Source organism: Tympanuchus pallidicinctus, unplaced genomic scaffold, assembly GCF_026119805.1.
Source record: "Tympanuchus pallidicinctus isolate F22 unplaced genomic scaffold, pur_lepc_1.0 scaffold22, whole genome shotgun sequence".
Classification (NCBI taxonomy): domain Eukaryota; kingdom Metazoa; phylum Chordata; class Aves; order Galliformes; family Phasianidae; genus Tympanuchus; species Tympanuchus pallidicinctus.
In genome coordinates this window covers 22,706,035-22,720,300 of record NW_026294739.1, presented here as the reverse complement: position 1 = coordinate 22,720,300, position 14,266 = coordinate 22,706,035, and the positions used below count along the sequence as shown (strand labels likewise).

The following is a 14,266-nucleotide window of genomic DNA, read 5'->3' as shown; positions in this document are numbered from 1 at the left end:
ACGTGACAGAACCCTAAGAGCAGTTCTGTGGTGGCTCTGAGTCTGGCCGTATCTTTTCTCATGTTAATTGCCAATTCTTGGGCAGTGAGCCCCCTCTCCTGAGGCTCATACTGCTCCTGGTGAGGCATATGATGGGGACGGGGCTTTCTCCCCCTGCTTTCTGCCCCACAGGATGAGTCTCCATCCTCAATTGCCTGAATCATGACCTGTTTTATTTCTTGCTTCATTCCGTGCAGAAGTGGCTGTCTCTGGAGATGGACAGAAGAAGAGCAGCAATTAAATCCAGGCTTTCAAATATTAACCAGAAGCCTAACTGCTTGCTGGCCCAGCTGCTATTGCACAATGGATTTGGTGTGTTAGTACACAATAGTGGGTGTGCTTCTATCGGTGCAGGGAGTGGAGTTTGAAAATGACAGTGCACATATGCAGCTTTTATCTGATGTTTGGTTCTGCTGCAAGTTGGGATCTGTTTGAATGCATACAGATCCTGACAGCTCCTGAATGTTCAGAGCTCCTCTGCGTTTTTGTTTGTCACTTTGCAGCAGGTTCCCAGGCCACATCCCGTTCCTTGTATTTTAACTGCCTCTCTCCCCTTCAGCCCTCCTGCTGGTTCTCATTGCAAATGCCAGAAAGCAGGCAACTGCAGCGTACAATGTGCAGTGGGGAGCTGAAGTGCTGACTGCATGCTCCAAGTGCCTGAACGACGTGGCAGGGTAACCTCTGTGCAGAGTGATCAGAGAAGAGCTCACCCCCTGGGCGGGATCCAAGCACAACATGGGATTAACTTTGCCCTATCTGTTTTGCTAGCTGCTAAAAGTCGGTGAGAGCACTTACGTGATCAGTCCTGAGCAAAACACTGGTGGCAAACATGGGAGCAAAACTGCTCTACCTCTGCGTCGCCTTCATCCTCGTGGCGTATTACATCTACAGCCCCATCCCTGAGAATATTGGGCAGCCCTGGAAGCTGATGCTGATTTCGGCGGTGTTGAGGACGGTTGGGCACATGGTGAGTTTGGTGCTGTGATGGTGTGGGCCTGGGTGGGTGTAGTGTTGTGGGGAGGGAGAGTAGTGGTGCTCTGTGGTGATAGATACATGGCAATATTCGTGTGTGACGCTTACAGGCAATACCTGGCACCTTAGTGAAGGGCGGTAGTATCTGGAATTGAGTGCTGAACTTAGTGCGACCGTAACTGTAGAGAAACTGGTAGAAAAGGTTTAATTGTGCTGTCATGGAAAAACGTGAGATTAATGTGAAGTGTGATGTGTAGTGTGAACGTGGATAAGTGCAAACAGGTTTGTTTTGCTCTTTGATCCTTTGCAGCTGAAGCTCTGCTCCTCAAACTTTTCCTGGCTCACAGAGCCCCTGTACTGAGCAGCATTACATGGCATGCCAGCGAGAGGAAAACTGCGCTGCTGAAGTGCTGTTACCTCTGTGGTTTTGTGGAAGTCTGCTGACAGCACAGGCCTAAAACAAACCGTGCTGGCTGTAGGGATAACAGTGGTATGGTGTGAAGAACTCAAACCGTGTTTTCATACTGAACTACCTGCAATCTTGCCTACCAAAAAGTGCTACCTGGCTGAGAAGCACAGAGCTGTAAACTGCAGTCTGTGGAGGAAGTGGCATTGCAGCCTGTCCATGGTTATACAGCAAGAAGGACTGTGCTGTCAGTCAGTGTGTTGTTCCACGCTAGTTTTAACATGCCATGTTCTCAGCTTCTGCCTTGTTTCTGTCATGTAATGCTGCTATTTCATCTGAGTAACTCTTGAGCCCATGCAGCACACAGAGATAGGTGCTGCAGTTCCCACCTGTAATGCATGTAGCAGTTGGTGCTGGTCTGAACCTGGCTGTGCTCAGCACCCAGCCTGGCTGCAGACAGGTGAGCTCGGTTTGAAAACAAGGTCAGAGATGAAAGGCCTGGGGAGGAGGGGAGCTGCGTGTTGAGGGCATCTTTCTGCTTGCCTACAGCTGCCATAGAAACAAACAGGAGGGAGTCTTTGAGGAGCTGTGGGACAGGCTTCCAGTTCTGCTTGGCCAGTGTTTGTGAGCAGCCTGCATGCTACTGGCGTGGGCACTGGGTTGGGCTTGGCAGGGTGGTTGTGAGCCCACAGCTGGGCTGGAGAGTTCTGTCCTGTCCTGCTGCTGCCTCTTCCATCCCATAAGTATCTGCACTTACCCCGTTTCTTGCTAGTACTGCAGGAATTCTTCATTACTCCCAAGATGTGGGCTGGATTAAGCGGGTATTTGTACATAGAATGTCTGAAAGCTTTTATCTCTTGTGTATGATTTTGTACCCTTTCAATATCATTTCCAAATATGAAGCTATTGGTTGCTGTAAGACTGCTCTTATAGGGACAATCCGCATTTTTTTTTCTGACAGAAGCAAAAGAAACAGGGAAAAATCCATGCTCAATGCATTTAACACATCAGTTCTGTTGGTAATGAAATGTGTTGGTGATGGGAACCCCTCTGAGCCAGCAGTGTTCTGCCCCGTGAGTTCAGCAGCAGCTTTGGAGCCTTGTGCAGCATCAGGCAGCTTTGTGGAGGTGTGAGCTCAGGGAGCCACTACAGCTGTGTGTGAAATGTCATTTCTGCTGCTCCTGGGCTCTAGGGTAAGGCTGCTGAGATGCTGGGGCTGGCGAACTACATGGATGTCATGAAGCTGCCCTCGGTCACCCAGTACGTGGCGCCGACCTCAGATGAGAACGTGGCTGTGACGGACACGGAGTTCAGCGGTGTTGCCGTCCGCCTCTTCCTGCCCAAAAAGCCAACAGAGGGGCTGCGGAGGGCTATGCTCTTCTTCCATGGTGGAGGATTTTGCCTTGGAGATGCAGGTGAGCTCTCCTGTCGGTGCCATAGTTTGCATTGGAGGTCTCGATGTCCCACTGGGAGTCGCAGCAGAGGATCAGGGGCTGCATTTCAGCAGGACTTCGTGAGGAGCAGCATGAAGGGCTGCTCCAGTGGCCAGCCCTGTGTCACGGTGTGTTATCTGCAGCTGTGGGCACGGTTAGGGGGTCTTACAGAAGGAAGCAGAACTGAGGAGTGGTTCAGTAAGGGGGAAAAAATTCCACACAGGGACAGAAAGAAACAGAAACCAAATGGGGACATGGTGAGTGAAGGTTTGTGGAAGCTCCTCACACCTCTTGCTCCAGGGAGAGTGTGGGATAGTTGTTAATCCCTGGCGTTGATTTTATGGAGTTTTGCAATATCAGAAGTCATTTATTACTGCATCCTTTATTCTTATGGATGTGTTTCTGGGAAGGTAAGCATGTTTCTTTGATTTTGGCTACTATTGTGCTGTCAGTGCTCATCTCACGCTTGGTGTTCTTCCTTGTTGATTTCAGCATAGCTTTCTAAAATGGTTTAATTGCTGCTATACTTTTGCTATTATTATTCTGTGGGAACTATTCATGTTTTCCTCTCAAGCCCAGTCACGCTCTCCCCTACAGCAAGTCCTTTGCTTTGCTTTGCTCAGTTTCAGAGCTTTACATCAAAGGTCGCAAACGATCGTTGTTGGCCATCACCCAGCCTGGCATCAAAGTCCTGTAGATGTGGCTGAAGTTCTCCCCAACCAACCCATAGCTCAACTCACTGGTCGGCTGCTTGTTTCGGGGGAGGGTGAGCCAAGCTCTTTTTCTCAGGCAATCTCTTTCATTTCAGTGTGAATGCATGTGTGATGCTGAGAGCTTGATCTGACCTTGCTGTGCTTCTTGCTTCCATTTCTCTCTGCCACAACAGCTGAGCCTCGTGGATGTTGCTTGGAAAGTACTGTAATTTTTTATTGTGCTTAATTCTATTTGACAACATTCAAGTGACGGCTGGATCTCTTGCCCAGGTTGTGCTTTGAGATAACCCTATGGGCACACAGCCTGATGGTGCTGCTGCAGTCACCTGAAAGCTTCTGCCATGAGGAACATGCAGCTGTAGATTAATTTGTTCTCAAATGTGTATTGAAATGGATTTTCAGTGACTCCTTTCATTTCAGGCATGAAACCCTATGACTTTCTGGCAAGAAAGACTTCAAACCAATTAAATGCTGTTGTGGTATCAGTCAAGTAAGAGATTTTCCTTCTAGACTAATGAGCACTTGAAATAAATGAGAGGATTTCAGTTCAATTTATTTGGCTCATATAGTTCTTTCTAGTTTGAAGTGATCATAATCAAAAGCTGCTAAGGTGCAGCGGTGGGTGCTGAGTGGTGGTTATTTCAGGCTCTGCTTTGTGGTGCTGGGTGGGCAACCCCATGCCTGAGCCTCCCGGATGGACAGTCCTGCCACTGCTGCAGGCACAGGGAATCTGTAGAAGCAGAAAGGCAGATTGCTGATGTTCTTAGTAGATACGGTATTTTAAGGAGTAAACTGTGGGATGAGAACATCTTGGGCATTCTAGATAGAGAAAACGCAACACTGCGTATCTATGCATGTATTTTCATGGGAGAGAGTGAGGATGGGGCGAAAGGCGCTCCTCAGCTCTGCAGTGCTGAGTAACATCGCTCTGCTCCTCTCCAACAGTTACAGGCTGGCACCCAAATACCACTTTCCAGTTCAGTTTGAAGATGTGTTTTCAGCATCCAAGTTCTTCCTGCAGAGCAGGGTGCTCTCCCAGTACGGGGTCGACCCGGCGCGGGTCTGCGTCGCAGGAGACAGCGCCGGCGGCAACCTGGCAGCGGCTGTGGCACAGAAGGTACGCAGGTGGCTTTGCAACGCAGTGCTATTGCCTGTGATTTCATGGAGGCTTAGAAAAGGCTGCAAGGAGAACAAGGCACCTGTCCGTGTGTTTGGTGCGAGCAGGCTGTCGTGCAGGAGGTCCTTCATGTTCTGATTAAGCAAGTTTGCTTCAGCCTTTTAATCAAAAGGCATCGGAACACCCTGAAGTGAATTTTTACTGTTTTAGGGAAGGTGTTAGAAAAGGAAATTTCATCAATTTGACTCCAGTTGTTCTCAGTGACAGCAAAATAAAAGCAACAAGACTAATTTTTAGCACCCTTTGATCAATCTTGAAGTGCCTCTTGTGCTTACTGCAGGTTATTTAATTAAGTCAGTAGGAAGTTATCTCTGGGAAGCTGGTCAGGTTGTGCTCGGCTGGGAAGGTTGTGGATGCACCACAGACACTGAGGAGTGTGAGGAAGAAGTAGTTAGTTCTTTACTTTTAAGGTTTCCAGTTGGTGTGAGAAAACCAACACTTTTTGACTGACTTGGCACTTATTTCCTTTATCTACAGCTGCTGGAGGACTCTGAAGTCACAAACAAGCCGAGGGCCCAGGCTTTGATTTATCCTACTCTTCAAACTCTTGATATGAATCTGCCATCTTACGAACAAAATGCAAACATGCCCATTCTGTCCAAGTCGCTCATGATCAGGTTCTGGAGCGAATACTTTACTTCCGATCCATCTCTCAGGGAAGCGATGACCGCCAACCGCCACATCCCGGCCCAATGGGGCCACTTGTTTCAGTTTGTGAACTGGAGCACCTTGCTGCCCGACAGGCTGAAGAAGGACCGCGTTTACACCGGCCCGGTGTTTGGGAGCCCCGGGCTGACAGAGAAGTACCCGGGGTTGCTGGACCCGCGGGCAGCCCCACTGCTGGCAGCGGAGGCGCAGCTGCGGGGGCTGCCCCCCACCTACATCCTCACCTGCCAGCACGATGTGCTGCGGGATGACGGATTCATGTATGCCACGCGCCTCAGGGCGGTGGGTGTTCCTGTCACACACGAGCACGCTGAGGACGGCTTCCACGGGGCGCTGACGTTTGTCACCAGCCCGATTGACACGGCCGTGGGGCACAGGCTGATGAGCAGCTACTTGCGGTGGCTGGAGGAGCATCTGTAGCCACAGAGGGGTGCTGCAACACATCTGGCTCTTGGCTGGGTGCAGCTGAGCTGGGTACGGGAGAATGGGGTCTGTTTGCTTTGGGTGTGATTGCTGTATTCTGTGCTGCCTTGAGGTGTCTGCATAGCATTTCTTGTCATCTCCATCAGGAAAACGAGCTTGATCCAACGTGTGCTTTTTTGGTGCTGCCTTCTGAGCTTAGGACCCAGCACTGCCTGGGGACCCCTTTCCTGGCTGACCCCCATCAGGCTGTGCCTGGTCCCCACTGTGCAGCTGCCTGGGCTTGGTGGGCAGTGCTCCCATTGCAGCCTGCCTGGCAAAGCGGAGGGCTCAGCTGGGCAACTTTTAATCCCTTCCCAATGCTGTGTCACAGCGATGGGCTTGTGTCAGCATGTGCCATCACCATTTCACACAGCTGCTGCTTCTGTCTGCTCACCCCCTACCCCTTGTGTCAGGTGCTCCACAAGCAGCAGAGGAGCAGTGGGCAGACCCAGCGTGAGTGGCAGCAGTGGAATCTGCCCACTGCATCCCTGCTGCCAGCCCTGCAGCACAGCTCCAGGTGAGCACCACAAGACCGAAGGGGATGGCTGCGAGACGATGCAAATACTAAAAATCTGCACCCGTCTTACTCAGTAATTGCCTCCATTAGGCTCTGTAATAGAAGGAAGTAGTGTAACTGAACAGCTCTGGGTGCCCATCAGATAAGGGAAGGGTGCAAAGGTCCTGCCCTTAGAATGACACTGCTCTGCAATTGTGTTCTGCTTACTAAATAAGTGTCATGTTCTTGTTATCCCTATCACTGTTATGCAGTTTTTAAGAATAAAATTAGGCAACATTATAGGTTTGAAGAAGACAGAGTTCAGCACAGTTCTGAATGAATATTCTATGTAGAGGTGCTCTCTGTATTAAATACGAGTCCCTGAACTTGAGTGGTGAGCACACGTTGGTGGGCTGTTGGTCTGAAGGTGGTTGCAAAACACCACCAACGAACATGCAGCATCCTGTTTCTTTTGCACAAAAGCTACTGCACAAATGCTGTTTTTTCCATGTGTGTATGCAGGCGTTTAGATGGAATTATGTCAGGGTTGCTGTATTTTTGTCTTATGTTGAATACAAAAAACTTTTCTGATTCTAATGCAATGTTATTCTTTTCCAATAAACGGAATACGTGGGTGACAGAAAGGACAAGTGAACTTCATTACACACAGTAACTGCCACAGAGAATCAGGGCTAAATTCAGGGTCATGAGAAATGTGCTGAGAAGGGATGAGTCTGTGCAGTACTCCTGGCACATTAAACTGAGATAAATGTTTGAAAGCATTAAGGTTATATTGTGAATGTGTTAACTGCTTAACAATTTGAGAACGTCATTTTCTTTGAGACGTTTGTGCCTTCCTCCACGCACACTGAACTGGGGAATGAAGCCAGGCAAAATGAACGGTGGTTCTTGAGGTGCTGGGAGCTGGCAGTGTCCATCCCAGCCCTGCTGAAGGCAGAAGGCAGTGGCTCTTGCCGCACTCCTGCAGCTGGGTGCTGCTCCGTGGGAGGAGTGCTTGCCTCTCCAGGGAAATAACTTTTGCACATAGATCCAACCTTCCTGGATGGGCAGGTGGGAAAGAGGGGTTGTGCAGCTCGGGGCACGGAGGATGGCTGTGTCGGAGTTTCTGAAGCGTGCATTGTTAAGATCTATTCCTGCAGGGAACAAAGTCAAATGGAGCAGCTGAAACAATTTCACAACTCCCCTTTTTTTCGCACCCTGGACATAATTGGTGCAATTCCAAATAACAGGTGGCAAAGTACTCGGGGGGCTGTTGTACATGACGGGCATTATCAAAACCTGTTATGCAAACGGCATTCCACAGGCAGTTATAACACTTCAGGCTTGTTCGTGTGCTCCTCTCATAAAAGCAGAATTGCACATAGGGAAATGTGGGAGTGGAGGGATTTGGGTTTTATCTGCACTTCTGTTCAGCTGAGCCCGGGGATCAGGGCAGAGAAGGAATGAGTCACATTTATCCTGGGACACAGGTAAACCTGGTGCTGAAAAAGGAAAGGTAAACGTGTGTTGTTCAATCCTTTCTTTGCAGCAAAGGTAGGAGCAGGTGCGGCTGCTGTGCCTTACAGCAACGGGTGCTCTGTGCGTGTGCTGCTGTGTGCTGTGCCCAGCTGCTCTCTGCCGTCCCTCTGCTCTCTCTGTGTCCATTGATCCTTCTCCTGGAATTTGTTACCTGAGGGCCCTGCTTCACGCTCCCACAGTGCATCTGGGGGGGGCCAACCCCCCTGCTTTGGGGGCTCTGCTCGCAGCCAGCCCCAGTGACTGAGCCAAATGCAAATGTGTCACAATGAGCCCTCCAATATGCATGACTCATTTGATAGGCCTCAATATAATATACACCAATTAAAGGTCCTTAATGACAACAACTGTGCCTGACTGTCTTCCTCAAAGCCTTCAGGATGCTGGAGAACCCCAGGAATTTAAAAGCACAGCCTTGACTAATGACTGAGCCTGCTCCAGCCAAAGGCACATCAGGCTTTGAAGATTTGCTTTGAGCTGATGGGGAGCAGTATGGTGAAGCTTTTGGAAGCAACGCTCCAGCATCTTGCCTGCAGGACAGCACAATGCATGCATCTGCACACATCCATCTGCACAGCTGAACTCGCTGGGGCAGGTTGCTGTTTGAATTGCTGGTGGTGGCACTGGGTTGCTTCTCTATGACATGGTTTGTATTGAGGCTGCTGACTGGGAGACCAGCTGGCCTGAAAAAAAAAAGTCTGACCTCTGCCATGTATCAGCCTGCTCAGTTCAATGCATTTTTCCCAAGAGGAAAGGAGAAGCTTACCAGTTGCCCAGATACCCCATGATTACGAGCCTTGTGGCAGTGCTGTGTCACTGAATTTCCTCACTGCCTGTGTTGGAAGCTTTGTCAGAGAAATGTGGGTCTGTTTGAGCGCAATGGAAGCATGTCCTTACACACCTGGCACTCTGCCCCTCTGATGCTGTTTCCAGGTGCTAGAGATGCTGGTGATGTTTTCCTTGGATACTTTCTTGGTTATTTCATGCAATGTTTTCTTAACAAAATAAGAATATCCCACAACTTACAGCAGAGCACGGAATGAAGAGGCTTGTGGCTGTTTCGTAAGGACTAGAATGATGGAAAAGAGCATCAGAGACTTGTGACATCAGTTTCTAAATAAATGAACCATCCAAGACTTAGTCACTGTGGGTGCCCCCTCTCTGGAGGCATTCAAGAGCAGGCTGGGCAGGGCTGTGAGCAACCTGCTCTACCGGAAGGTGTCCCTGAACTGGATGATCTCTAAGATCCCTTTCAGTACAAATCATTCTGTGACCTCACACAGAAGGTGGATGTGTGGATGCTTTGAGGAAAAAAGAGCACTTTTGTCCTATCATTTCCCAATGTGTTTAGAGACTGCAGATCTCTTCAGGTGGTGGCCCAGCACAGGGGGAGGCATTCAGCAGTGCCTTTAGGGGCTGCAGTGGCACTGCAGGTGAAGGCATTCTATGCATTCCAAATGTGTTCATTTTTTCTGATGCTTTTTTTTTTTATTATTTAACAGAAGTTGTCCTCGATGTTCTGAAGAGCTCTAAACCTCTTGTGGCCAATATATCAGCAGAGTTGGAGACGGATCCAGAAAGTAGTAGGTAAGGTTGCAGCTGGACTTGATCTTTAAGGCCTTTTCCAACCTGAGAAATTCTATGATTCTATGGGAAAAGCTCTGTCAAGTGTGTTGCTCCCCACTTCCCCCTTTCCTCTAAGCTGTCAATATTCTATACGTATTCATATTTTCCATAGGCTGAAAAAGCAATGGCCTTCTCCTGTCATCAAAATCTATGAGATCTGCTCCAGCGAGCAGCTGGGTGGGCACGTCTGCCTGCTGGATTACTTCTGCAGGGGTCTCATGTTGGCTGCTCCCTCACGGTCAGCTTCTGTGGCAAACCTCCACTCATCCCACAGCGCCTCATCTGCTGCAGGCTGCCTCTATTGGCCACGAGCGATGACTGGTGAGTCATCACTGATGGGTTGACCATCATGTGACAGGTTTCTTTGCTGCCCCTTCCATTCTCTTTTGAATTTTTTATGGCCCATATCATGATAGTGATGCAAAGAGGAAGATGTTGCTCCGGTGTTGGCAGCTGTCTCCCGACAGCTGGAGCCGGCACTCTGGGTATGGAGTGGATGTGGAGCATTGCTGCAGGCTGTGTGAGCGGGCATGTGGCACTGCTGCACAGCTCAGGGCTGTTAGTGCTGCCTGAGGCAGGGCCCCTGAGCTCCCCCACGAGCTGGTGTAGCAGATAAGCAGGCCTGGAAGAGGAATTCTGAGCGAAATGGAACCCATATGCACTTCGTAGCTGGCTCCATCCATCCCATCCCACTTGTTGGTGGTGCTGGCTGCACAACAGCACTGTGAATTCGGCAGGTGCTGCTTGTGCTGGAGCCATTCTGGCTGCGTCACTGTGCTGTACTCAGGGCAGCCCACAGCACAGGGGGCAGCTTCTCCTCTGCCTCTTGCTGGTCCTGTACAAACTTGGGGCATCTTCCTGGTGCTGTGCAACCACACAGATCGCGCCTCCGCATGACTCATCAACGTCTGCATCACATGCAAACGAGGATAAAGCATCCGTGGTGCGCTGAGTTCTGGCAATTGGAGAAGTTCCACTGAGGGATGGTTGGTGTGAACTCATCATCGAGGGAGCAGCCCCAGCATGGTAAGCTGCACGCTGTGCCCCTGCATGGGGAGCTGTGTGCAGAGCTGTGCGTTGTGCCCCTTCCTGCTCCACGAAGAGCTCCTGCATGGCCTCATCCACTGCAAGCCAGCAGCCCCTCTGCTTCTGCTGCTTGTATCAACGTGTCTGCTAATGCAGAAGCTTGCTAGTTGTTATTTGTACTTGAAGTGCTGGTGGCAGTGTGGTCACTTCTGCAGCTGCTCTGCAGGACCCCAGCAGGCAGGGCCCTGGTGTGCCTGGTGCTGCTCTGGCCCCAACAGCTCCAGGTCCCGAGGGCTCTGAGGAGCTCTGGGGCACAGAGGGTTAGGGAAGAGTGGGTACTGCTGTGTGTGGCTGTGGGGAGCTATGTGTGCTGTGCCTGTTCTGTCTCATCAGCTGGCTGCGGAGCATAGCGTGTCACTTTGCTCCAAGGTCCCCATTCTCAGACTAACGTGCTTCAGGCACCAGAGCAGCTCCGAGAAGTTGTGGTGTCTGCAAATCTTTATCCAGCCTGTTGCAGACTTTGTGGCAGTCACATTGATGTCCTTTCAGAGCTGAACCTTAACTTGATATCAGTTGTAACCCACGTTTTACTTTCCTAACACTCAATCTTCCCCTGCACTCTGACCACTTTGTTCTCACTGGTGCTCAGTGCCCCTGGGGATTCTCAGCAGCAGGTGGATGTTTCCCTGAGGAAGAGGGCTGAGCGCCTGTGCCTCTGCTTGATTTCTTTGAAACAAAAGCATTTGCTTATCCATACCCTCAGGACAAAAGCAAGGTTTATCCTCAAGCAACCTCCTGTGAGGTGCAGCTCCCCAGGAGTTCTCGCTCCTCACCACCACGCTGCAGAGCCCCGGGGCAGCCCTGTGCTCCCGTAGGAGCGGGGGGATGTGCTCCACCTGCACCACTTCTGTGCCATCCTGCTGCTGGGGTGCCGGCAGAAACTTGAACACGTCACGAATGGCTCCGTCCATTCAGTAAGCGCAGTCTGGTAAGTTCTTAAAGAATTCTGAGAAATGCCGTCAGTGCAGCCGCGCTGCTGAGCTCATCCTCCTGGAAAGGGAGCGATGCTGTGCTGAGAGGGCAGCGCGGGCGGAAGTTGTGTAAGGGAGCTGAGGGCTGCGAGCAGCCGCTGCCTGCGGGGTGTCAGCGCCCGGCCGCACTGCAGGGCCCTCCTGGCTGCGTGCTCTCCTGGGTGTTTGCTCCTCGCTGACCCTGCCAGCAGCTGAGAGCGGAAACCTTGTGCAAACAAGGTGTGATCTTCATGCACCTACTTGCTACCTGGGCTGGAAGGAAGCAGTGTGCCGTGTTGATCTATTACAGCAACAATACCACGACAGCAATATGATGGATTGTGCTGACTTGCTTTTTTCATTCTGCCTTTGCAGGCTGTGAATGGGACGTATGCCTGTCAGGATGTGGGAGAAGCCCTGCAGAAGGTTTACCTCTCCACCATGTATAGCCTGGAGTTCGCTTTGGGTGCCATTGGGAACAGCGTTGTTGTGCTTGGTTATATCTTCTGCCTAAAGGAGTGGAAAAATGGCAATATTTACCTGTTCAACTTGTCACTGTCAGATTTGCTGTTCCTGTGCACTTTACCGGTCCTGGTGAGCAGCTACTCCCGAGGCCGATGGATAAGTTCGAGCATCCTGTGCTACAGCAACAGGTTCCTGCTGCACGTCAACCTGTACACCAGCATCCTCTTCCTTACCGTCATCAGCATTGACCGGTACATGCTCATGAGATACCCTTTCAGAGATCATGCACTGCAGAAGAGGAAGACAGCCTTCATTGTGTGCATTGCTGTTTGGGTCCTGGTGATACTGGAGCTGTTGCCGTTGACCTTCTTCCTGGAGACAGTGTCACCAGCCAATAACTTCACGTGCCTCGACTACGCGAGTTCTGGGGACCCAGAGAAAAGCCTCATCTACAGTCTGTTCCTGACGCTCTTTGGGTTCCTCATCCCCCTTGCCGTAATGTGCTTCTTCTATGTGAAGATGCTGCTTTTTCTGAAGACCTGGAAGGAGAGGAGCAGCTCTGTCCTGGCTCTTGAGAGGCCGCTCACCCTGGTGGTGCTGGCTGTCACCACCTTCTCTCTGCTCTTCACCCCATACCATGTGATGCGCAATGTCCGCCTCGCCTCCCGCATCCCAGCCCTCAACATGTCCATGTGCACCCAGAGCACCATCAACACTGCCTACATCATCACCCGGCCCATCGCCTTCCTCAACAGTGCCATCAACCCCGTGTTCTACTTCCTCATGGGGGACAACTTCCGAGAGATGCTGATGGCAAAAGTAGTGCAGGTTTTGGGCAGGCTGAAAAGCACGAACAAATGAACTGCTGGGGAGAGCTCTGGCAATGGAACTAGGGGAAAGCTGTGTGGGAGAACATCGGCAGCATGCACTGCTTTATTCTTTAGATAGCTTTGTTCAGGCAGCAGAACACACAGGAGCTGAGTTTGTCACTGAAAGTGCCTATTGCCAATTTGTTTCCAGCAGGACAGAGGCAGGTCAACTGGCAGCGGGCAGCCTGACACCAAACCCAGCATAGGGTATGCTGTGCTCTGTTGAGATTGCAAATAAAATATCATTGTGACGTTTTTCAGCAGGAACTTTTGTTGTCAAACATCTTTTGTGATCAGTGATCTGCTAGTTGGTGCCAGGCCAGACCCGAGCCCGAGGGAAACATGCTGGAGCTGGGTGCTGCAGGCTCCATGCAGAGCTGCCTTTGCATACGTGACTTCCTGGCCTGAACTACGGCTCCTGGGGGTTTTCATTTTGGCATGAATAGCTGCGCCCATTTACATCTCCCGCCTGTTTGGGCTGGCACCAAGGATGTGCACCAAAGGAGGTATGCAAAAAGGTGGACAGACTCAGCCAGCAGCAAGGCTGGGAAGGTGGCTGCTTCGCCCTGTGACCGTGGGAGGGAGCAGGGCAGGGCGGTGGGCCAGGCAGGCCTTGCGTGAGCTGCACTGTGTGCAGGCAGCTTTCTTTGTGCCATCTGACCTGGCTGCAGAACACCAGTGATGCACTGAGGAAGTTTTCAAGTAAAAACAAAAATGATGCATTTCCTTATTCCTGCTGCTTCTTGTCAAATCTAACTTCAAGATGCAAGTAGAGGTTTGCTTTACTTCGGGAGATTATTTCTGAGAGCAGAACTTGCAGTTATGGGCCTCCTGGCCCTTGTGCTCACAGCACTGGAAGAGAAGAAGAGCAACAAGGAGCTGGCTCTGCCTGATCACCCCCTGCAAACCATCACAGAGGGGAGGCATAAGGCAGCAGCTCTGCTCTGCAGCTCCCACAGAGCCACAGGAACGGGGCGAGGTGCTGGCCAGGAGCAAGGAGGCCACGGTAGGCTCAGAGGTAAAACCATGGAGAGGATCTGGGTGCTGTGCTGCTGCTGTGCTGCGGAACGGACAGCCCTGTGCCTCTCGGTGAGGGGAGCAGCTCAGGGAAAGCAAAGCACCAAATCCCAACTCCCTGCACCGGCCCCGAGCCAAGCGGTCCCTTTGGCAGCGGTGTGGCCCTGCTGCTCTGATGCGACTGAGGCCGATAGGCGGCTTTAGCTTCCAAGCGTTTGAGTATTTAAACCGTGTTCCACTGTTGCTCTCTTTCCAGATAACTCAGAGCTGTGCCCACTTGCAGCTGCCCTAAGCAGTGAGAGCCATGCTGCCAGGTCCCCGTGCCCTGCACAGCAGAGCTGGACGCAGCAGGG

The 14,266-nt window shown here is 51.1% G+C and overlaps 2 protein-coding genes across 2 annotated transcripts; both read left to right on the top strand.

The window, feature by feature from the left end:
• The first annotated feature begins 559 nt into the window (after positions 1–559).
• AADAC (arylacetamide deacetylase) lies at positions 560–7,008 on the top strand. Its single transcript, XM_052685941.1, has 6 exons — positions 560–713; positions 808–1,006; positions 2,610–2,832; positions 3,984–4,053; positions 4,509–4,680; positions 5,218–7,008. The coding sequence occupies exons 2-6, from the start codon at positions 869–871 to the stop codon at positions 5,824–5,826; spliced, it is 1,212 nt and encodes a 403-aa protein (XP_052541901.1). The 5' UTR covers positions 560–713; positions 808–868; the 3' UTR covers positions 5,827–7,008.
• A 115-nt stretch (positions 7,009–7,123) lies between these two features.
• On the top strand, positions 7,124–13,860 carry SUCNR1 (succinate receptor 1). The gene is made up of 4 exons (XM_052685943.1): positions 7,124–7,296; positions 7,353–9,487; positions 9,639–10,552; positions 11,938–13,860. Exons 3-4 carry the CDS (start codon positions 10,550–10,552, stop codon positions 12,886–12,888), a joined length of 954 nt encoding a protein of 317 aa, XP_052541903.1. The 5' UTR covers positions 7,124–7,296; positions 7,353–9,487; positions 9,639–10,549; the 3' UTR covers positions 12,889–13,860.
• Positions 13,861–14,266: the final 406 nt, after the last annotated feature.

Excerpts from the sequence above, each read along its gene's own strand:
- AADAC (XM_052685941.1), top strand. The coding sequence starts at position 869 with ATGGGAGCAAAACTGCTCTACCTCTGCGTCGCCTTCATCCTCGTGGCG. Across the intron at positions 2,833-3,983 it reads ATTTTGCCTTGGAGATGCAG|GCATGAAACCCTATGACTTT; the intron begins GTGAGCTCTCCT and ends CTTTCATTTCAG. Across the intron at positions 4,681-5,217 it reads CAGCGGCTGTGGCACAGAAG|CTGCTGGAGGACTCTGAAGT; the intron begins GTACGCAGGTGG and ends CTTTATCTACAG.